The 22,247-nt window shown below is 40.5% G+C and overlaps 1 protein-coding gene and 1 long non-coding RNA gene across 2 annotated transcripts; both read left to right on the plus strand.

The window, feature by feature from the left end:
- Positions 1-5,793: 5,793 nt before the first annotated feature.
- DCAF7 (DDB1 and CUL4 associated factor 7) lies at positions 5,794-10,208 on the plus strand. Its single transcript, XM_019474284.1, is given in 6 exon segments — positions 5,794-5,982; positions 6,389-6,500; positions 7,579-7,697; positions 8,324-8,533; positions 9,131-9,248; positions 9,763-10,208. Coding segments are annotated over 6 exon segments (921 nt in total). The 3' UTR covers positions 9,936-10,208.
- A 40-nt stretch (positions 10,209-10,248) lies between these two features.
- On the plus strand, positions 10,249-16,432 carry LOC103906065. The gene is made up of 2 exons (XR_657988.1): positions 10,249-10,303; positions 10,464-16,432. It is a non-coding gene; the product is annotated as an uncharacterized LOC103906065 (long non-coding RNA).
- Positions 16,433-22,247: the final 5,815 nt, after the last annotated feature.

Consider the following 22,247-nt stretch of genomic DNA (forward strand, 5'->3'; position numbering starts at 1 on the left):
TAAACCACTTTCACGGATTTCTCAGTACCTTTAGTTGTCTCTGGGAACAAGGGTGTAATGAGGCATGAGATTATAACTTCGGTGTTTCCCCGCCAGATACAGGCGGAGAGCCTTACGTTGCTAATAGAGACTACATGTTCACCTCTCCAAACACTTGTGCAGTCATTTCTGAACAGACTTTAATGTGCTAGTCTGGTATAATGAATTCGTATAAATAAAAGAGAGATGAGGAAATGGACGTAGCTATAGAGCAGCCTGAACTTTGTGTAAAACTAAAGGTTTTGCAAATACAGCTTTGTGTGTTTGTAGCACGTGTGCTTTGTAGCTTTGTCAAGCAGTTTAATGGAAGTTGTGGAAAATAACGTCAGAAAGTTGGTATTGGGGATTGGGCTTTGTGCAAGGATGTAATGAGAGGAGGTGACGGTAAGGCGGGGGTGACATCTCGAGGATGTAATGAGAGGAGGTGATGGTAAGGCAGAGGTGACGGTAAGGCGGGGGTGACATCTCTTAAAGTGGTTACCTTACTGCACTTGCAGCAGTTCTAGACATGATACTTCTACTGAGCACTTTGTAGTCCAGCCAGTATGAGTTGGCTGCCTGTGAGTTGTCTCCTTACGCTGTTGTGGGCTGGGAGTACACAATTTCTGTCTGCAACAGCTGTGAGCGCTGTTGGGGGCTGGGAGTACTGCTGGGGAAAGGCAGGTCCCTGAGCTTGAAAACTTTCAATTTGTTTAAAGACCAACTTGAAAATGTTTCTGTAGTCTGTACTTTGAGAAGCTGAAATAACAAACTTGCGAACAGTTTTTTGTTTAGAGGTGGTAGAATTGGTTAATAAGGGGGTATACATTTATGTTGCCTTTACCTCCTTAAGGTTGGACCATTCCCTGGGGTTGCTCTTGATTACAGCGTGATCAAGTCTGCTTTTCAGTTCAGGCTTCACGTGTAAAGCAGTTGAGTCAACCCCTCTCTTTTCTACCTTTTACACTTACAGTTGTCACAGACAGAAATTGTGTAGGACTACATAAATTACTGCTGTCTGTAAGTATTCCCCAGGGCTTCTCTTGACCTCTGAGCTTCAGGAATAACTATTCTGTTGACTTCAGTCCATATAAGCACCACATGCTACGAGATCTATGTGGTGTAAAGAGCTGGAAACTAATTGTATGAGAACGAGATGCCAGTTTGGATGCTGCTGCTGTAGAAATAAAGATGATGTATGATTAAAAATTAAACTTGTACAATAAATGCAGTGAAACATAACCTTCACTTTGCGGAGAGGTTTTGCAGTGTCTCTGATATTTCAAAAGGGCGGGGGTGGTTTTCTCGTTTGATGCTTTTTGTAGTGCTTTCAGTACAGCCTTCCACTGTAGGAAGATAGTTAACAGAGAGCTGTCTTGGGTAATTGCAAGTGTTGTTATTGCTTAGAGTATTGATGTTGTCCCCTTTACTTTGGGGACCAGAACAAGCTTGGGAGTGGCGTTTCATCTGCACTGTCTTTGTGGTGTCTTACTATGCCTCTCACAGCTTTGCTGAGTCTTTTAGAGGATACTGAAACATTCAGGGAATAGCTTCATGGTCCAGATTGGGAACTCTTGGACAGATACTGTACAGTTGTGCTAGGTGCACACTAGTTGTAAACTCTTTCAGCTCCAGCTTCTGTCCATGTAAGTGGTATAACTAAAGGAACAAAGGGAAAGAACTGAAGTTACCCTGTTTAAGTAGTCCATAACATAGTGCTGCAAAGGGTCTGGAGCAGTTGGTTTTATAGCCTGACTTCTGGGGTAAGCAGAAATTTAAGATTTTCACAGGGCATGCGTGAAAGCTTTGTCCCCCTGCATAATTTCACAGTTGAGATGTTTTATATTGCCAGCTTCTGACATCAAAATACACTTATAGGTACAGTTGGCACTAATTAAAAGGATAATGAAAACATTTTCATTTCAACTTTCTCTTTGCACTCATAATCTTCAGAGGTTTCTGACAAAAACAACATTTCTGTTCCTGATGTTGCAATGGTTTGTTCCAAATAACTGGCTTTCTTCCTTACCCTTAATATACTAAAAAAAAAAATAGTCTGGAATAGCAATTCTAGTTTGCTTAAAATCTAACCAAATAGGTGAATAGACCTTTTCCTTATTACTCTTCTGGTTTAGGGTTTCTTTTAAAAAGACTTAATGCACCAAGTGTTGTTTGCAGCAGAAGTTCACTGTGAGGGAATTACAGTGAAAGAAAGAGGAGAGATTCCTGCTCATTTGTCTCTGATTTTCTATTTCTGTAGTAATTACCAGAGCTTGACGTACTTATGGGTTACATATATAAAATGGCTGTTTACACCTCTGTTTAGTTGGGAACTCAAATCAATTGACTGCCAAACTTTAATTTACTGCTATCCCCAATTCCCAGACTCTTCTAACCTCTGTCAACCCCCCCACTAACGAGCTGTATAGCACAGCAGAAAGCTAGTTGCGAAGAACTGTTTGAACCCCAACGGAGTTTTGTTTCAGCTTGTACACCTTTGCTGATCAAATCACTGGTACAAGAAGAGAGATGACTTGCTCCACTTGGAAGAACTAAAATTATTTGGGGTAGTGTTTCCTGAACTTCTTGGATTAGGGAACTGCTGTCAGCCTTTATAACGTCTCATGGATCACTGGCGTAATGGGAGGGAACAGAGGTGTTCATAAATCTCACTGTTAATGCTGCTCTGCACGCTCCTGACTATGGCTTCGTGGATCAGGAATGATCTGTGGAAAACATCAGGAAAGGCTGATTTTGGGATCAACTGGAGTCCAGTTTAGAAAACAGTAGAGGGTGGTGCTGTACACTGCTCACTCCCATCACTGGAGCAGACTGACGGGTTATGACCATGTGCTTCCCAGGTTGCCACCTTCTCCTGAACAGTGCCTCGAATCAGAGAGCATTCAGGGTGGTTGTTTTACCAGAGGGTCATTTTTTCTGTAAGGTTTAGAGTTGCAAAGAAAAATTGATTGCATGTTGAAGATTAATTGGTGCAGTGAGATCTTTCTGATTGTACATGACCCTAAAATAATTGTGAAATGTTGTTCTTAGTAGTTACTAATCAGATTAAAGGGATATAGGGTTTTTTTTTTAAAAAAAAGTACTGTGAACTTACTTCACTGTTCCTCAAACCATGCAAGAAAAAGAAGCAAGCTGTTACCAAATTCTGCATTGTTTAATTCTGTGTCTGATTCTTTTGGAACATGTTGAAGAGAGGTATAAATTTTTTGGAAGTTAAAGAATGCTGATTAAAGGCACTTCTTTATTCAGATGCACCATTGCAATTAAGCCTTACGTTGATAAAGGCTTATGGTAGGAAAATCCACATCCAATTTTAGCATATCTTGATGTATTGGAGAAACAAATAATTATAATAACATTCCTACCTACTGTCATAGCATAATTGCAAAACTAATGGAGATCGAACACACTGGTCCTCATTTTCCCACTGGAATGAGTTATGGGTAGATGTAGAATGGTTCAAATTGTATCCAGACTGACAGTTACTTTCCTGTTAGCATCACCTCAGTCTTGTCAGGGCTGGACTTCAGGCACTCCTTCGTGCAGTAGCTGGCAGCAGCAAATCTTGCCTCACTTGCAGGAGGGAGAGACAGGGCTCTGATACAATCAGCATCCTGAAAATAATTCCATCATTCCATCTCCTCGTATTCAGCCTGCACAAGAGGATGAACAGAGGGATTCTGTAATCACTGTATGTGATCAAGACCGAAGAGAAGAGTGATACCTTTGAATATGCTGAGCTAGGAAAGAATAGAGCTTCTCAAGCAGTATTTTCTGCTTCTGCTCCTGTCTCCGGGCAGACCGATGCCTCCTGCTCAGAGTGATCACAGGCTGCTGCCAGGTCTGACAATCAGTGTCAGACACCTGATCTTCAGCAGTTGCCAGGAGCTCCAGTGTTGCTAATGTAATTTTTGTTCTCTGACCTGGCCTGCACCTAAAAATGTCAAAGATCACAAAGATACTGGGTTGCTGCACAGTCATTGCTTTCTCTTCAGATCTGAGGAGGGGTTAAACATGAATATGTGGTGCAGGAATATATAAATTCACACCAACGAAAGTGAGTCCTTTGCTGTTTGAGATTTGCTTCTGGTTATGAGTATGTTGATTGCTTTGTGTAGGCTTAATACAGTCATATTGAGCTGAAAACAGCATAAGCAAAGGAGAAGAAATGAGTAGAGGTCATTTGTCTTCTGATCCTGACCTTGCCACAAGATTTTCTATCACCAAGGACAATTTGCTTCCTTTGTAAAATCCGCTTAGCACTTCTGATCCCTAAAGGAGTTAGAAAGCTATTTGTCAATCACTTCAGAAGACACGGGGGTTCTTGACTGATTCATACTTGAGTGTAAAGTATAATAAGGAGTAGCTGTAATAAAGAGAGTGCAAGGCAGACAAATACACAGTTTTTAGAAGCATACTTGGCTATGTCTTTTAGGGTTTGTTATGGAGTGAAAAGGATGGATTTTTCTCATTGTGGCAGGGGGCAAGGTTTGCATTTATTAAGAGCATCTCTAAATGGACTCATAACTGCTAATGTTATAGTTTAAGATCCACTGAAGCATTTGTTGGTTTTTTGTTATGTGGTAATAATATGGTAGATTTCTGATCTAGTTTAAATGTGTAGTTTATTAACCAAATTGCTTATCCCAGAATATTTAGGATTTTTCCAGATAAACATCTTAGGAAAAAGTCCATTAAGCCACTGTTTCCAGGAGGAAGCTGCTGTGTGGAAAGTACTAGGAAGCTCCTGCCATGAGCAGCTTACAAACTAATTGTAGTGAGTTGCCCCCATAATGTTTGTGTTTGAACAGCATTTAACACAGTGGGGCTTTCATCCTGTTTAGGTCTTGTAGTCACTGGTAGGTTAAACGTATCCTCCCAGCAACATATTGTTCTATGAACACTTTCTGACATGTCAATATTTTTCTAATAGCATAATGTCTGGGACTTCAAGCATTACTTCAGGTGTTGTCATAACCAAGCTATGTGGAGATAGTTTCTTGTCTGCCCTGTCTTGCATCACTCCAAACTGGGCAAGTTAGCCCTTCCCACTGTCACATTACTGTGCAAAAAAAACCTAATTTGGAATTCAGTTACCTAGAATCTTTCAGCAGACCTGCTTTTGTGGTCTTTTCACACAAAACATTTGAATAATTATTTAAATATTTTAGCTTCCCAATTTTTTTTTTAAGTTTGAATTCTGTTTTACTTTCTGTCTCTGATGTGAATCTGTACCTTAATTTTGTGCAGTTGTGACAGAATATTTTAGTTAATGTGATGCTGAAAACAGCTTGATAGCTAGCTGACATGATCTGTCACAATCTGCAGGGTTATGGCCAAGAACTCCATGATACGGGCTTTAATTGTGGGTGGTTGTCATGCAAACTACAGCTTGTCCTGCTCTCTGAAGATGACATTGTCAGCATCAGTTCAGTTAAAGATGACTTGGTATAATGTTTGTGCAGTTTAAGTCTGTGATTTAAACTAGGCTTTGCAATGTGGAAGAGAAGGGTGGTCTTTAATCCTTTAGGATTGGATTTCGATTCATTTGAGATCATCTCTTCAAAGTAAAGCACTGTGGTGATTATTTATACTTTGCTTTGCTTACATGCCCCAGCTAGAAAGCAAAGCTTTAACGATTTCTCATTCCATTGACGTGATGGTCCTTTTATATTGTCCTTGAGGTTACAGAAGGTGTCCTTCTAAAATACGCTCAGTCTTAATGCTGTAATTATAAATGAGTATTTTGATAAAATGCTTTCTTTTAAATATGGCTTCTTATAGGTGCAGCTTGTTGGTTTGGATGAAGAGAGCTCAGAATTCATTTGCAGGAACACCTTTGATCACCCCTACCCTACCACAAAGCTTATGTGGATCCCAGACACCAAGGGAGTATATCCAGACCTGTTGGCAACCAGTGGTGACTATCTGCGAGTGTGGAGAGTGAGTAAATCCTCCCTAGAAAAAGATAAACCATGATACTGTGTTGCGCATTGATCTCATTTTCACTCAAGACCAGATTTTTTGAAGTGTTTTCCTTTCAGGGTGTCTTGCCCTTGCTACAGTGTGGACGTTAAGACATAAAATCAAGTCAGAGCACTTGATATTTGTTTCCTTAACTGCAATAATGTAACTAAATATGAAGACTATAGGAGAAGCAGAATTTTGATGGTAGTTGCTGTTTTAATCACCTTATTGAAGATAGAGATGGTGATTGTGTTTTCCAGAGCTTTAGGATGTAAAGCTGAGAGGAGAGAAACCCAGGATTAACACCTCATGTTTTGGAAGTGCAAGTGGAACAAGTCATATGATGTTGCTATTTAAGTCAGGTGTTTCACTTTTTCTAAAGGTGGGTGAAACGGAGACCCGGCTGGAGTGTTTGCTGAACAATAACAAGAACTCTGATTTCTGTGCTCCACTAACATCATTTGACTGGAATGAAGTGGATCCTTACCTTCTAGGTGAGACTGACAAAATGCTACATTTTCAGCATGGAAAAGACACGCTTTTGAATTTAGTCTGGTGAATTCTGGGCTCTGACTGACTGCTGTGTCATTGCATGTCACCACTTAATTTGATAACTAACCAGTGGACAGACTTCTACGTTATAGAAACTGCCATTGTCTTAGGTTAAAAATAAAAAAAAAACCAAATAAATTGAGCAGCTCATGGAGACTTTTTTTGCATTGAAAGGTGCCCTGTCCAGTACAGAATGGGTCACTTAGGTGGGATTAGGGGTGTTCCTTATTTGCAGATAGGGAGCCTCAGTCTTCAGGGCTGGTGAGCTATTGTTGTAGTGCTAAGTGATGATGTAAATGAACTCCGCTTATTTCAGCGTGTTCTGGAGTGGATAGAAAACTATGTACCAGGCTTTTTCTTTTGTGAAGCCATTTCAGCAGCAGGAGTAAAGCCAGGAGCCCTTAATTCAGTTGGAGGAGGGGGCTGAATGCTTAAGGTTTAATTATAGCCAATGGGACAAATTGTGAATCCAAGATGACTGATCCAGCAGAGATTTGTTTCCCAGAAGAGTGCAGCCATTTATGTCAGGGGGATTTGCCCAGAGATTAACAGTGATAATGTGTCTTAGTAATTATTTACTACATGATTTATTTTCTGTGTGTTGCATCTCTCATCTCTCAAGAGCTTTACTGCTAGCCCCACCTTCAGTCCACAGAAACAATCAGTTAATAATAATACGCTATCGCAACACTACGGTTGAATTTTGGTTTTGACATGCACATGAGACTTACAGGATGGGAAAGTTCATCTCAGCGTTGCATCAGGCTTCTGAATAGATTGAAGTAGACATGAGCTATTTACACTTTATTCCTGTGTGGAAGGCTATTTCTGCAGCTAAAAGGTTTGGGTCATTTAAATGCGTGGTAGACTGTTAGCTGTTTGCCATTCTTGATTTTAATTGTATGCTGTTCTTGTAGCTATTTTGATCTGTAGATGTCGGAGGATATTACATTAATCCAGTAAGTGATTAAATAATTTGTGAGAATATTAATTTTGCTAACAGAAGTGTTTTCGTTTCAGGTACCTCTAGTATTGACACAACCTGCACTATTTGGGGTCTGGAGACAGGACAGGTTCTGGGAAGAGTAAATCTGGTCTCTGGCCACGTGAAGACCCAGCTTATTGCGCATGACAAAGAGGTGACAGCTTTTTTTGATTGTTTACATTGCATATTTTTTTAAGCAGTAGAAAAGGAGCAGAACTTTTCTGTTTTCCCCCTTTTTCTTGAAAAATCTAATGATCCAAAAATATAATTTATCTAAGATTAAGATATACAGTTTTGACTACCAAACTAAAACTATACTATTGGCTATCAAAACTACTCTGTTTACTCGTCATAGAATCTGGACTTGAGAATATGCTTGTTTTACTAAATTATGCTCCAGCATATTTTAGAAAAATGAGGTAAAACGTCAAACTGGAATTGAAATCAACTGCATATCAAAGGCAATAAACAACTTGCAAGATTCTTTCATCTTAACATAATATTACTTTTCAGAAATTTAATATTAAAAAAATCTGTGTCTGGAAAGTTGATATGTTTAGTTTCAGTGAATGATCTTACAATGACATAACACTTTTAAGTTTTTCCCCCTCCTTTTGGCAAGTGTCATAACTAAAAACTTGCTAGGAACATCAAGTATTTGACAGAATATGTCGCAACTAGGTCTGCTATCCATATGTAAATTCCATTTTACTGCGAATTAGGAGGCAGTGTGCTCACTAAAACTAAGGTTATGTTTTTCTCTGTCCTGTTACTGAGCAGGTGTATGACATAGCATTTAGCCGTGCAGGTGGTGGCAGAGATATGTTCGCTTCAGTTGGTGCAGATGGCTCGGTGAGGATGTTCGATCTCCGTCATCTGGAACACAGCACCATAATTTATGAGGACCCACAGCACCATCCATTGCTGCGTCTCTGCTGGAATAAGCAGGATCCCAACTATCTTGCTACAATGGCCATGGATGGCATGGAGGTAAGGTGGCATCTTATCTTCTGTAGGTGCTAGTGGTTGTGATTTTTTGGGAGGTGGCTTGGTAGTAATTAGTAGTCAGTTCTTTAAAGTAAGGGGCCAGTGTCAGTACCTGAACTGGACTATGATTAAGGACCAATTCTTAGTGCACTAGCTTCAGTAGGACTTAAACAAGTTTATAATGTCAAAGTTACTTCAAGGTCTCTGGCTCATATATATATTTCAGCTGGTTTTTAAGAGGGGTCTGTGAGCCAGTTGAGCAATAGTTTTCACATAAAATCTTAACTGCAAGTGTTTTAGTCACCTTGTTCTTTCTCAGTTAGGTGCACAAGGCAGTGTATCTTAGTTTGTCACTTGTGCCACTTCAGGGAAGCGTAATTTGTTTGCCCTTGTTGCATAACTCACAAACCCTCCCTGTGAGGTCTGACTCCTTTTGAGACACACTAACCAGCTAGAAGCTATTCTTTGAGAGCAGTGTTTGCTTACCAACCGCATCCTTTAGGAACGGGCTATATTTATAACCTTGGCTCAAAATACTTGGTTTTCTGAAGAAACGAATAAAAAAATGCAAGTTATTTAGTTTGTTTTTTGTTTCTGAAGGTTGTGATTCTAGATGTCAGAGTTCCCTGCACTCCTGTTGCCAGGTTAAACAACCACAGAGCCTGTGTAAATGGAATTGCTTGGGCACCTCATTCTTCCTGCCACATTTGTACAGCAGGTAAGTGTGATCCATCCCTATCCAGCTGCGTTGGTGAATCTCTGAGTCTTTCACTGCATTTGCAAAACCCTCTCTCTCCAAAAGTTTATGCGGTTCTCTGCCTGCCTTTTGCTAAAGAATACCTGCAGTTTAGAAGCCCTTTACTAATGACTTCTCTAAAATTGTTATGGAAATAGACACCTACTGGAGCCCAGTGCCCAAACTGTGCATCTGCTTTGGCTAAGCTGTATTATTTTAATGCTCCTTATTTTTTTGCAATCTAGTTCTTAAATGTTTTCAACTGAGATGAGTTCCACTGATGATTTGTTTTTCAACTCTGTCCTGGATAATGTATAATGATCCAAGCTTATTTTTTTGGAGCATAGTTGTATCATTGTATCTCTGGCTTGAATACTCATTGGGACTGCAACAGCCATATCCTATATAGCTTCTTGGACTATACGCCTGTCTGTAGTCATGTATGGAGATCTCGTTATACCTTGACTCTACTTATGATTTTCTCTTCCATTTGCAGCGGATGACCATCAGGCTCTCATCTGGGATATCCAGCAAATGCCTCGTGCCATTGAGGACCCTATCTTGGCCTATACAGCAGAGGGAGAAATCAACAATGTACAGTGGGCATCAACTCAGCCAGACTGGATAGCTATCTGCTACAACAACTGCCTGGAGATTTTGAGAGTGTAACATTACTGCTTCATGCCACATTGAGGCAGGGCTGTATAATTTCCCCTCCCCTCTAAAGTAAGAACAACACAAGTCAAGTGGCCAGTATCTGTTGTTGCTTTGCATCTACTGTTACAAGAAACTTTTACAAGAATCGATGGCAGGTGTCTCCTGTCTCTCCAAGACTCTAAAATGCAGAGACGTGCTGAGCCTCTTGGACGTTCTGGGTTTTGGTTGTTTTTTTTTTTTCCTCAGTTAAAGTGTTCTGTATTTGTTTGTTGACTGTATTAATAAGCTTGCAGGCTTTTAAGTTGCTGCATATGTCCATGTGTATCAGCCAGCTGAGGCAGCACATCCAACTAGTTTAATAGATGCAAGTACAAAACAAGGTGTGGAAAAAGACACTGCCTCAGTTAAAGTTCTGTATATTTGTTTGTTGACTGTATTAATAAGCTTGCAGGCTTTTAAGTTGCTGCATATGTCCATGTGTTTATCAGCCAGCTGAGGCAGCACATCCAACTAGTTTAATAGATGCAAGTACAAAACAAGGTGGGGAAAAAGACACTGATGTTAACAGCCACCTTGGCAGGAATCTTTATCATTCCTGTTGTTGCTGCCTCTAAACTGTTTAAACATTTGTATGGTTTTTATATATTGGGCTAACTTTCTATTGAGTAAGGTTTTTCTCCCTAATTCTTACTTTTGATATGTGATCCACTTCCATGTGCCCAATCACAATAACACTGTAGGCTCCCTGGCAGTAAAGGCCTGCCAGAATTAGCTGTTGCCTTGGCTCTCTATACCTGGTTACCTGGGCAGAATTTTCTGGTGCTGTGAAGTACAAGTACTTGTTGCACAATTTCTTTACACTTTTTTGATGTTAGAGGCAGTTGTTACTATGGTAGGCCTTATTTTTAAATTATAACTGAATTTGCGTGTATCCTGCAGTTGTGTTAGCTAACAGAATGATAATAGGTTTCAGGAAGAAGATACATGCATGACTTAAGCTCCCAGGAGGTAAACGACTCCTGAAAAAATGTGATTTGTAATGGACTTGGGATTGACACTTCCAATCAAATGACTTCCCCTCGGAAGACTTACTATCTAAACCAAAATAAAATGGTTTCACACTTTGTAGCTTGCTTGATTGGCAAATAATATGAGCAAGATTTTGTGGTTAGCCTGTACCTTGGAGCTTCTTTGCGTTTGGCCTGTGTTCCTGGGAGTTCTTGAAAGGAGTGCAAAGCAATCTTTTTTCCGAAGTGTATTTGCTTTGTACTGTCAGGTCTTGTTGAATGAGCGAGATGAGTCGGAAAAGCTGGTCCACTCTCCAAATGAAAGCTGTTTCTCTGAAAGAAGTTATTCCCTAATGCAATACACAAAGATGGGATTTGAAAGGAAAGATACCGTGCCACTGAGGCTAAGGTTTGGCACTTGTCATCCTCATATCTTTTGGGGATGTGCCCAAGGGCTTCTGTTTCTGTTTTGAATAGTGGGTCGCTCTACAGTAATACTTTTCAATCAAAGCTGAGTGGATTAGGCAAGGTAAAAATCTTCGTTGATAACATAGCTACTCGGATGAATGCTCCACAGTACTCTCCCAATGAAGACATGACAACCATAGCTGGTCTGTAAGGGTGTACCAGCTGAGTTTTGATGTAAGTGTCAGAAACTATCAAAATTGTCTTTCCACCTAATGAGTATTCACCTGCAGCTGGAGGCAGCATTATAAATTGTAGGACACTGGCAAACTTGAATCTTGTCAGTTTATGCAGGAAAGGCAAGTTGGGAAAAGTGATTGCTGTGAAACAGTGAAGCTGACGCTGAAAGCGCTGTCAAATACAGAACAGAATTTGAAAAGTTTTGTCATTCTGGACATACAGAAATATTCTTCTACAGACTGCTTCTCAACATGGAGCTCAGAAAAGCATTGTCTTGTGAGTTTGATAGGAATTCATTAGGGACAGCTTTATTCCATCACCCTTTTTAATATCGGAGAACTAAGACTCTAACACAGTTCAAGCTCATGTTTTGTCAATGACATTCTGTGTTCAGTTGTGGGACTTTTGACAGAAAGCTTGATTTGACTTGAAGGTCAGTTTGTCTTATTAGCAGCAGTGCTGAGGGTAGTGTGTTCCACAGACGGATTTGTCCTAGATGTCAGAACAGTGTTAGCCAAACGATTAGGTTATCACTTTTTACAATAGCACTTCATCTTAAACTGGAAAATACTTATGCAGAATGAAGTGAAAATTAGGATTTTCTTAGCAGAAGCCTATAACGGCATTCACAGCTTTAGATACTCATAAAAATATGTACACAGGCTTGTCATTTACTGTTTAATTACAAACGGCAGGCATAATATGCTGTGCTACTAAGAGGGAACTACCTGTAATATTAGTACTTTCTGTAGTCCCTTTTATGCTTCAAAGTCTCATTCTTGTATAGATGGCATGAGTAAAAGATGAATGTATCTGTTGCTTAGCTTAAAAATGCATCTTTTGCAACTGTAGAATTGTGCTTTAAAAAAGACATAAGATAATTTAGTTGAAAGTGAAGTCACTAAAAGACTCTATAGGCTATACTAAATGGCAGATGCAGTTTATTCCTAGAGGAATACAGCCTTTTACACTAAGATGATGAGAAGAGAGCATGTATAAAGGGGCTAATAGCCTGAATAGCCAGGTAGCTTTTGCTACTGTTGGAAAACAGTCCTATAATGAACCTGAAGAGAATCCAGTGTCGGTCCTTCCATCCATAAAACTGCTTGATGTTCATTTGTGGAATTGGGTGCTCATTCCAAACTCGTCAAAGGCAAGTGAAGGAATCTTGCAGGCTCCAGTGGATTCCAAATAAAGCCTATATCCTGTTTGTTTAGCCAGTTGGGGTACCTTCTGGATCTACAGCATATTGCTTTGGGCATAATCCATTGTCATTCTTCATATGAAATTACATTTGAAATCACTAGAGGCTGTTTTGGAACAGGGAAATGCTACTTAAAATAGCTTCTTTTCAAAGAAGTCACTTGAAAGGTTAATGACTGAAAAGACATGAAAATCCTCATGGGTGAGATGTTCTGTAGTGCAAATGGCACTTCCATATAGAGAAGGAAGTGAGAGACTTTGGTGCCCTTTTGCCAGCACCTGCTGACACAGTGGCAGGGAGCTAACTGTCTACTTGCTGGTTCAAGTTTATTTGCAAGATAAAATAAAACCCTGAGACTTGTCACTGTAGCCTGTGAATCAGAAGATGTAGTTTATCATATTTCACCTGCTTAACATTCAGTTATGTTGGGTGTAAAGCCCCCAGAAGCATTATTTTTTCCAAAGTTTATGAAAATAAATACTTTGATATTGGATCTCAATTATTTTGTGCTTAGTGCACAAGCAGAGGATGCAGAGCAACTGCTTTCAAATGCCTCCTATCCCTTGAGTATAAAGTGACGTTAAGGGAGAAGTCTGAGCATAAGTGAGGTTAGCAAAACAGAAAAATCACATGCTATTGTTGGTACAGTCAAGACTGATTCTGGAACATAAATATTTTTCTCTGACTTAAGTAGTTCTGTATCACTTCTCCTGTCAATTAATTCAAGATACTAAGCTATTGTTTGGTGGTTACGTTCTGTTTAAACCAAGCTTTCCATAGATTCCTTCTATTATGTGGACAACCTGTTGCTAGTATATTGGCTCTCAACTAGGAGATCTTGATCATGTAAAACTCATTAGTGAGGTGAAAACCTACAGAAAACAAGTTGGATGTCGAATTAGTGTGGAGTATGCCAACTGTTAATTGTCTAAATGAAATGGGCTGTGGTAGGTTGCATCTGTGGGAATTGTACTTCTGTGTGCAGGGATTTAAAAGGCAAGGATTTGAGTGCTTTGACAATCTATTTAGAAAGAAAACACAGTGGTTTCAAAGAATGGTATGAAAGGAGACTGATAATACAGGTTGTTCCTTATGGAACCTTGAAATGTACTTAACGGGGGAGGCATTGCCTCTCATAAGTCAAAGTTAATGATCCTTTCAAAACTTCGCTGTAATTACTCTCCTGAATGTTCTGGATAATAGTAAAAAGATCTATTTTTTGCCTGGTGTTGCAATGAGAAAGCTGCATCAGGCTCGACTGTAGATCACTGCCTGCCAGAGACTAGGTGAGGGGAGGAGTCTGATATATTGGAATTCACAGATGCTCTTGTGCTTGTTTTAAATGTAAATGAAGAAAGCTGAGTGTGTCTGTTTTGTTCTCTTGCAGATGGCACTTTAACAAGTATATTTTTGGTAAGATTAGGGGGAGAGTCATCTTTTCCTCAGCCCTTTTATGGTAGGCATTTGTCTGTGTTTTGTATAAAATGTTAAATACAAGAGTCACTGAAATCCGAAGCTGGCTATGGTTGTCAGTATCTAGTGCACCCTCATCTGTTTCTACTGAACACCAAAAATGTGAGCACTTGACAATACTGTTAATGTTAAACTGAAGCTCTGTATTCTGAGACTGACACGATCTTGCAAGGCCAACCCAAGTAACGTAGTGCTGCTTGTCACCTAGAGAGTCCCTTTTGCTTTGCTTAGGAACTTGACGGTGTTTGGGAATCGCCTTTTCTACCGTCTGAGCGTGATGGCAGTAGCGGCAGGTTGGTTGTGTAAAGATGTAGCTGGATTCTTCGGATAACTTATTTTTGTGATAGAAAAAATGCAGCTGCTGTCTGTAAATTCACACAACCTAAATTCTTGAACTTGTCAGTTCCTTATGTTAGTGGTGTTTTAACTCTTTCAGGACATTCTGAAAAGGATGAACGGCAGCAAGGGTAAGCTCTTGGCTCAATAGATTGCACAGTTACAGTTCCATCAAAGTACGGAAGGGCTTAGTCTTCCCACTGCTGTTTAGGGAAATGGTCCTACCACCTCAAACCCACACTGTGTTATCCTCTCAGTTAACACAAGTTCTCTCTGATACATATTTCCTGCTTTCTACTGTCAGACCAATATTCCAGAGCAGGCCTGTATTTATTGTACAGCGGACATTGAAAGGAGGTGTCCAAAATCAGTCCTGGAATGGGCAAGGTACTGTCAACTATGTTCCCATTTCTCTTGATCTTTGTAGAGAATCCAGGGAATTAATTGTATGTGGCACTTAAAGAGCACTTTCTCATACTTACTTAGAGATGCAGCTGTATTTCCCCCTGCTTACCTGAGAAGAGTCAGAACTGTCTCATTCTCAAGGATGTTGAGAGGAGTTTAGCATGCCCCCGACTCCTTTTTTTTAGGAAGAGATCTCCAGAACTTCCGATCAGCACCTTTCACCAGCACTAAAAAACAGTAATTAAAAATGCAACTAAATACCAGTCACTGAATGCTCATCTAGCGATTCATGGCAGACTCCAGAGTCAAAGGCACTTGTGAGGCTTGCTTGCTGCTGCCTGATTTCAGATGATAACTTTGTCTGCCAGGTATCCCGGTGGCCTTTTGTGCAACCTCTGATACTCGGCATCAAGCTAGGATTTCCATAGTCATAAAAATAAAAAAAAAAAAATTATCTGTGTGGCTTCCATCAAGTTTATATCTTTTCAGAAAATCTAACAAAATGAAGAAATAAGCTATTTCCTGAAAAAATACTGTGGCCATGACTAACTGTAAGCCCGTGTTCCAGCTCTCATCCCTTGGAGTTTGCTTTCCTGTTTGCAAGATTTGCGATTCTCAAGTCTCCTCTGTTGGAGAGGAGGATCGGTCTGTCAAATCTGAACAAAGGCAGAAATGCAAGAACCAGCGAATGAAAGAGCAGAGCTGAGAAGCGATGTGTTGCTTTTTTTTGACAACCTGGTAAATATGAATTATGAAATCGACTATTTAAAAGGAACCTTTTTTTAAATTTGGGTTGCTAGCAGTGTAAAATGTAATTTAAATCTGTTGCGCTGAAGCATTTTTGTTACCAATAGTCAAGTAGGAGATGTTTACTTTTATGTGTGTTTTCCCTTCTGCTCTTCCCATTCACAGTCCCGTTGTGGTAATTTCCTGAAGGTGTAATCTTTGTAGCATGATTGTACAAACATCCATATGAGATTCCTGACTTCTTGTTCTCACTAAAATATGTTAAAGCAATAGTAGTTTTACTTCTGTCCTTCTTTTCTCCACCTTCCGTATTGAGATTTGCAACTTCGCTACTATACTGTCCTAGAGGAATCCTAGTATCCTGCTATTCAACAGACATATGTTGTTGACATGGATAGCTGCAGTGTCCCTATATTCCTTTATTTTTATGGAGAAAACACAAAAGGTTTTGTTACAATGGATTTTAACACCCGAGTCATGGAACCATATTGTTGAAACTCTGTAAATTTTAAGGCAATTTTCTGAAATCGCTTGAAAGTGGAATGTTGCATCCTTTTATGCTATTTCCTGCTTCCTATGTAGTTTTATTCAGATTTTTTAACCTTCTTTCTAAGTTTTGGCCTCCTGTGTATTAGGTACAGTATTTTCTGCCTTTCATACTTTGTAATAAAAATGGAACATTTGTAGATTGACTGCAGTTCACTGTGTGGTGAGTTAAAAACCGGTGCCTGTGGGGGTGAGCAGGGAACTACTTCAAATAGGCTTCATGTATCCTGTGTGAAGTTTATTGCTGTAAAAGGGAGGGTGATTGCCTCACCTTGTCTCTACAAAACTGGTGAAGTGTATTCATCTCTCATCCTACCGATACCCAAACAAACTTGATAATTCTAGCAATTCTAAGTTGCAAGTTACTCCGAATAATTATATTGTTAGGAACCCAGTCACAACAGAACTTGGTTAATTTTAAAGTACACCTTCTTAAAACAAACCTCCTGCGTGACCCCTGTATACTAGTGGTGTTAGCGCTTGTTCCCTACACAACAAATGGTAATTATCTGCCTGCATGCTTTTGGTTTTTAAGATGAGGGGAAGAGGGATTTCTTTTTTTTTTTTTTTAATTCAAATAATTGGTCTCTAAGGCTTTTTGAATACAGGCAAATTGAAGACAAGGCAATTAGGCACTTAGCTTCTAAGTCTCCCCTGTGTACAGTTGACCTCTGTTAAAGGGTGTTTTCTTTGCAGGCTCAGTCACTGGTGGTGTTGCTGCTGGAACTAGGACCTAGAGGGGAATAGGGTGGCGGAACTTGGAAATTTGTCTTTACCTTAGACCTTGGTGAGCAGGACTGATGACTTCAGTATTTAGGTTAACTCTAGTTCAACTAAACTGTTGTCTGACAACAGCGGATTCCTCTTTAATTCTTTGTGTACTGGCTTTGAAAGAAAAGCTTTTTAAGCTTCATGACCACAGTGGAAAGAGTTGCCTGTAAAGATGCTACGCTGTTTTTAAGCTATATATGGACTTTGTTCTAGTAATCCGTATTTGGAAAAGATGTTTTCCTTCTAAGAATTGTTTGTCTTTTACCCTAGAAATTATTTACATCCTGCTAGATTTTTTTTTTCCTTGGATCTGTGCTTTGGAATTCTCCAAAGAAACTTTCTCAGCTTCCACTCTGGTGGAAGAAAGCGACTTCTGCAAACTGGAGCTGCTAGTGCAAAAACTCAGGAACTGGTAGATGCTATGAGAAACGGATTGCCTGTCAGTGTGGCAAAACAAGTGCCATAAAGTCCTGTAGAGGAATATGGGTAGAAAAAGAGACAAGGAGAGGTTCTCTGCCTTTTGTAAATATTAAGGAACAGCTGACATCTGGCAGGGCCGACTTGCTTGCTCGGTGACCCTGGGAAAGTCACTTCTCTGATAGCAGTTGTAAGTGAGAAGCACATAATTAATCACTGATCAGTAAGTGGCTTGAAATACTTGGAAGAAATCCTCCACGGTAACAGAATATACGACCCATAGGTGTCGAGAAAAGTTTATCTCTCAGTGATTTGAAGCCCTGACGCTGTAACAAGCATTTAATCTTGTGCTTTTTCGTTAGTACTGCTCTATAAACAGTCCAGACTGCCAGCTCAGAAGCAAGTAATGATCTAAAAGCTTATGATATTTTTAACATCCTTCCTCCTCTTCCTTCTTTCTAGTTTTGTCCACCCCACAAGCAGAATGGTTCCTATTTTTTAACCAGACAGTTTCAGAGCCCCCTCTACTGGAGTGCTGTCAGCAGTAGGACAGGCACAGCGTGAGCAGCAGACTAGGACAGGTACGCAGCTGCTCTTCAGGGGCTGGGAAAAGAGAGCTCCAGGCATGCTTTTAAGGAGTTTCACATGGTTGATGTATTCTGCTGGAGGTGAGGTAAGGTTTGGCCGATATATATTCTGCCACGCTGTCCTGAAGTTGGATAATGATGTTAGTTTTCCATTAACTTTGTTTTCAAAGCTGAGAACACGACGAGAAAACGTTAGCAGAATCAGAACTGCCTGGAATCGGTGAGATTACTCTTCTCTCAGATCTGCAGAAAAGAGTGCAGAACGCTTTCATGCATCCTTTGAAGATTTACAGGGTTTCTCCTCCTCCGCCCCTTCAATTTTTATTTCTCCTCACTGCTCCTGTTCAGTGTCTCTGGCTGCGGAGTCTGAGATGTAGAATAAGGAAGTTTTGGCATGGGACAAGGCTCAGCCTGGAGACTGCTCAGCTCCCCAGGAAGGATGTGTCTACCTAAACAGGAAGGAAAGAAGAAATAGTACATCTGATAGCGAGGAGAAGAGGCTCTTTTAGTCAGACAGGTATGCTTCAGAAAATGGAAATACTACCAAAATAGAAAATATGATGGCATAGTGATTAAGAGACTGGGAAAAGATGCCAGGAGTTACAATCCCAAAGGTCTGCTCCAGACTTCCCGTGTAACTTTTAACAAGTCACTGGCTCTCTGTGCCGTGCTCTTTAATCCCTAAAATAGGGATTACATTTCCTTTTCTTACTTCATGCTGCGTGACGGCATTAAACAATTAGGCCTCTATAAAGTTCCTTTAAAACAAATGGGCTAACTATAAACATAGTAGCTCCTGGAGAGTCTCGGTGAATATCTTCACTGATGATCTTACATTAAATGGCCTCAAACAATCTGAATAGCTTTAAGTTGAAGAATTAAGTATGTCTTGTAGTTGCTGTTTACAGGAATGAAGCTTATCTTCTGGAAAGCCGCGGCTTTGAAAGGATGTGGACAATCTGGGTGGAAAACCACAGAATATCAGTTTGTACCATAATGTTATTGGTAAAACAAATAACCTGATTCTTATGCACAAAACTAGTATAGCATTAAGTATTAAAGGTGAAAAAGGAATTACTTTTTCTCAAGTTATACAAAATAGGGGCACCTATTTTGGTAGAAGGCGAGGGGGGTCTACAGTGATCCAAAAAAAGGACTAATGGCACTTGCATATAGATAATGTTGTGATAATGTCTGTAAAATGAGAATAGAACCACAAATCGGCAGATAAAAATTGCTGGTTTAGGTGGGTGAAGTGCTGAACTGTTAAGGACAAATCATTCAATTTGACGAAGGGGGGGGGAGAAACTTCAGAGAAATCCAGACGTCCTGGGCAGTTGGAGATGGAAAGAGTGAGTTTTACCAGGGTGGCTCTCCTACCATCTGCTGGGAACTCCTGGCTCGCTGTCAGAAGCTGTGACTAGCCAGTCTAATATCGTTTGGACTTAAGTAAACCAGGTTTCTACACGAAGGACATGCAATCGGTCTCGTTTAACAGGACTTCAATGGAGAATTTCATGTGCAAACATGTAAGAACTGGAAGACAGACAAAAATACCAAATGGTAAGGTGATGATGGAGTGTTTTGACATCAGGGCTGGTGCAGCGGGGAATTAATACTGAATTTCTCCAGTTCTGGTCCCAAGAGTAATCTCACTAAAGCCTTTTTATAATGACCTTGGCACAAAAAGCGAGCGTGATAATTAAATTTGGTGATGAACAGAAGTGGGAGGCTTCAATAATACGAGGGAACTAGAATATCTTAGAGAATTGATGCCTTTGAAGAGTGAGAAATAGAAATGAGATTAAATGTAGCAGCAGAAAGTGCAAGGCTGTGAATTTAGGGGCGAGGAGAAATTTGTGAAGGATGCTAAGAGTGTTTTACTTCTTGGAAATTAGTGAGGAAAGGAAGCTGGGATTTAGTAGTTGATAAAGGATAGTGATGAGCCACCATGAAGCTGTGAAAAAGCATGTAGAAAAGTTGGTCCAAGAGCAATAATGAGGCTGTCAAACGAGAGAGAGGAATTCAAATTGGGATGGGGCAAAAAAGGCTGCCGGGAAGATACCACAAATACAAAGTTCGTATTATGAAGAGAGAGTGGCTTACTTGTCTGTTACAATGAAGCCTGAAAGGAGATATGATTATCTTATTGATGTATTTAGAGAGAAAATACCAGGGAAGAGGAAAGGATTATTTAAGTAAAAGGATAATCTTGACATGAAAACAAATGGCTGTAAGCTGGGCATGCAAATGGGATAGAGCAGACAGGAAAGCCAGAAACACTCTTCTAGCATCAGAGCAATAAGACAGGAGGGACTGAAAAAAAAAAGAGAAGTCTAAACACTAACAGCATCAGTCTGGTTTTAAGATGGGAGCTTCAAGGTGGAATCTATGGAAGTCATCTAGTCCAACCTTCTGCTCAAAGCAGGCCAGCTTCAAAGTTAGATTATTGGCTTTGTCCACAGCTTCTTGCTCTGGAGAGGCCGAATCTGTTGATCTAAGCATTCCTTTACAGATTTGCGCGTCTACCTAGTATGACATTGTGAGATCTTTTTATTATCCCATCTAGACAGTTAAAAAATAAATAATGATATCACAGATCTTGTTGTCATGCTTTGGCTAAGTCCTAAATTCCTCCTGGTGTGTGGGATTTAGATTCCTGCACTTGCCCGCCCTTCTGAGAAATTTCCCTCTCCAATCTAGTTTTCTTCTTTGTGCGGCTTATCCAGTTGATATAACCCCATTGACATTGCTGCTGTGTCGCTTGCGAGCAAAACCACTTAAAAAACAATGCACTTGCTGCTAGACGATTGCCAGATTGAAAAGCAGCTGCTAAAACATCTGCTCGAGGTGGGTTTCCCAGCAGCAGGGTGGCCGTTGCCGCGCCAGGGAAGAAGGGCTGTACTTTTTTTAAAAAAACAAAACCCCTCTGCTGTCCCTTTTGCGGAAAAGACACTATAAAAATATCGTCCCGCAGGTGGCATGGAAGCAGAAGCTGGGAAAGAGCCGCCGAAGCCTGGATGTCACTTTAAAAGGTATGATTTGATTTAAACACGGTTTATGAACTTTGAGTAGAATTCCTGGGTCAGATTGGAAGATCATAGTAGTCCTGCTTTGCCCTAAAATCTATGAAAAATCCGTTGTGTGGTATGTTTGGTTTGTTTTGGGGCTTTTCCCCCTCAAAGCTGTTTGTATTTAGTGTCGCTGGTGAGCTTTTTAGAAGAAGGTATTCTGCTTATGGTCTGTGTGTTCAAGTTGGCTTGACAAACTGAAATGCTAAAGCTGAAAAAAAAATTGTCATCGAGTGAATGTAGCAGGTCAGCAGTTCCACTTTAACAACAAAAACACTTTCTCATTAAGATACACTCCTAAATGAAAGGGGAAAGAAATGCTGAACTTGAAATACACTAGGCTTGAGTTCGCTCCTGCAGGTGGGATCCAGAACTTTACTTTCGTGTTGAGTTTTAACAGGTAGAATATATGATTACAGCGCTTAGAAACATCGCGATTGTGGAGAAAATGAAATCGTGGTTTTGAAGGCTTAAAAAGCAGAAGAGCTGTTTAGTCTGTTACTTCAGTTCGTCACTTACTGCAATCCGTGGGGGAGCTGCGATGGCCTGGGGACATGGTCAAGGTAAGGTGGTAACAGGATCTTTTATTAGAGCAGCTACCAGAAGATAACACCTCTTGCCACAGATGGCCTGGGTGATGCTCTGGGTAATTGTCTCGCACTTTTCTTTTGAAACCAAAAGAATCCTGCTTTTGCTGTCTTTTGGGCTTTTTAACACTCTTGAACCGGATTTGGTTGGGGTTTTTTTCCCCCCCTTCTTAAAAAGGTGCTTTTAAAGCAACAATTTAAACTCATTGCCAAGCTCTACTTACGAGGAGAGCAAACCAGCAGGGTCACTGTGCACGGGACACCGTCCCTCCTCCAGGACCCTTTTATGTCCACCCAAAATAGTGGCTAAGGGGAGACCTGGATTTGGAGCCCGTGAGAGGCGGATGCTTGGGGGCAGGTGTGGAGGGACAAGGAGGTGGGAGAGCGGCCAGTTGCGGGGGGGTGGATGGGCTGAGGCTGGTTCCTGGCTGCTCGCAGGAGGGGACGTGCTTCATGCAGCCCCGGGCGGGCTCTAGGACCCAGCCGCGCGCCCCGGCTCTAGAACCCGGCCGATGGGGCGGGGCCGCG

The sequence above is a fragment of the Aptenodytes forsteri genome, unplaced genomic scaffold (genome assembly GCF_000699145.1).
Source record: "Aptenodytes forsteri isolate BGI_AS27 unplaced genomic scaffold, ASM69914v1 Scaffold249, whole genome shotgun sequence".
Classification (NCBI taxonomy): Eukaryota; Metazoa; Chordata; class Aves; order Sphenisciformes; family Spheniscidae; genus Aptenodytes; species Aptenodytes forsteri.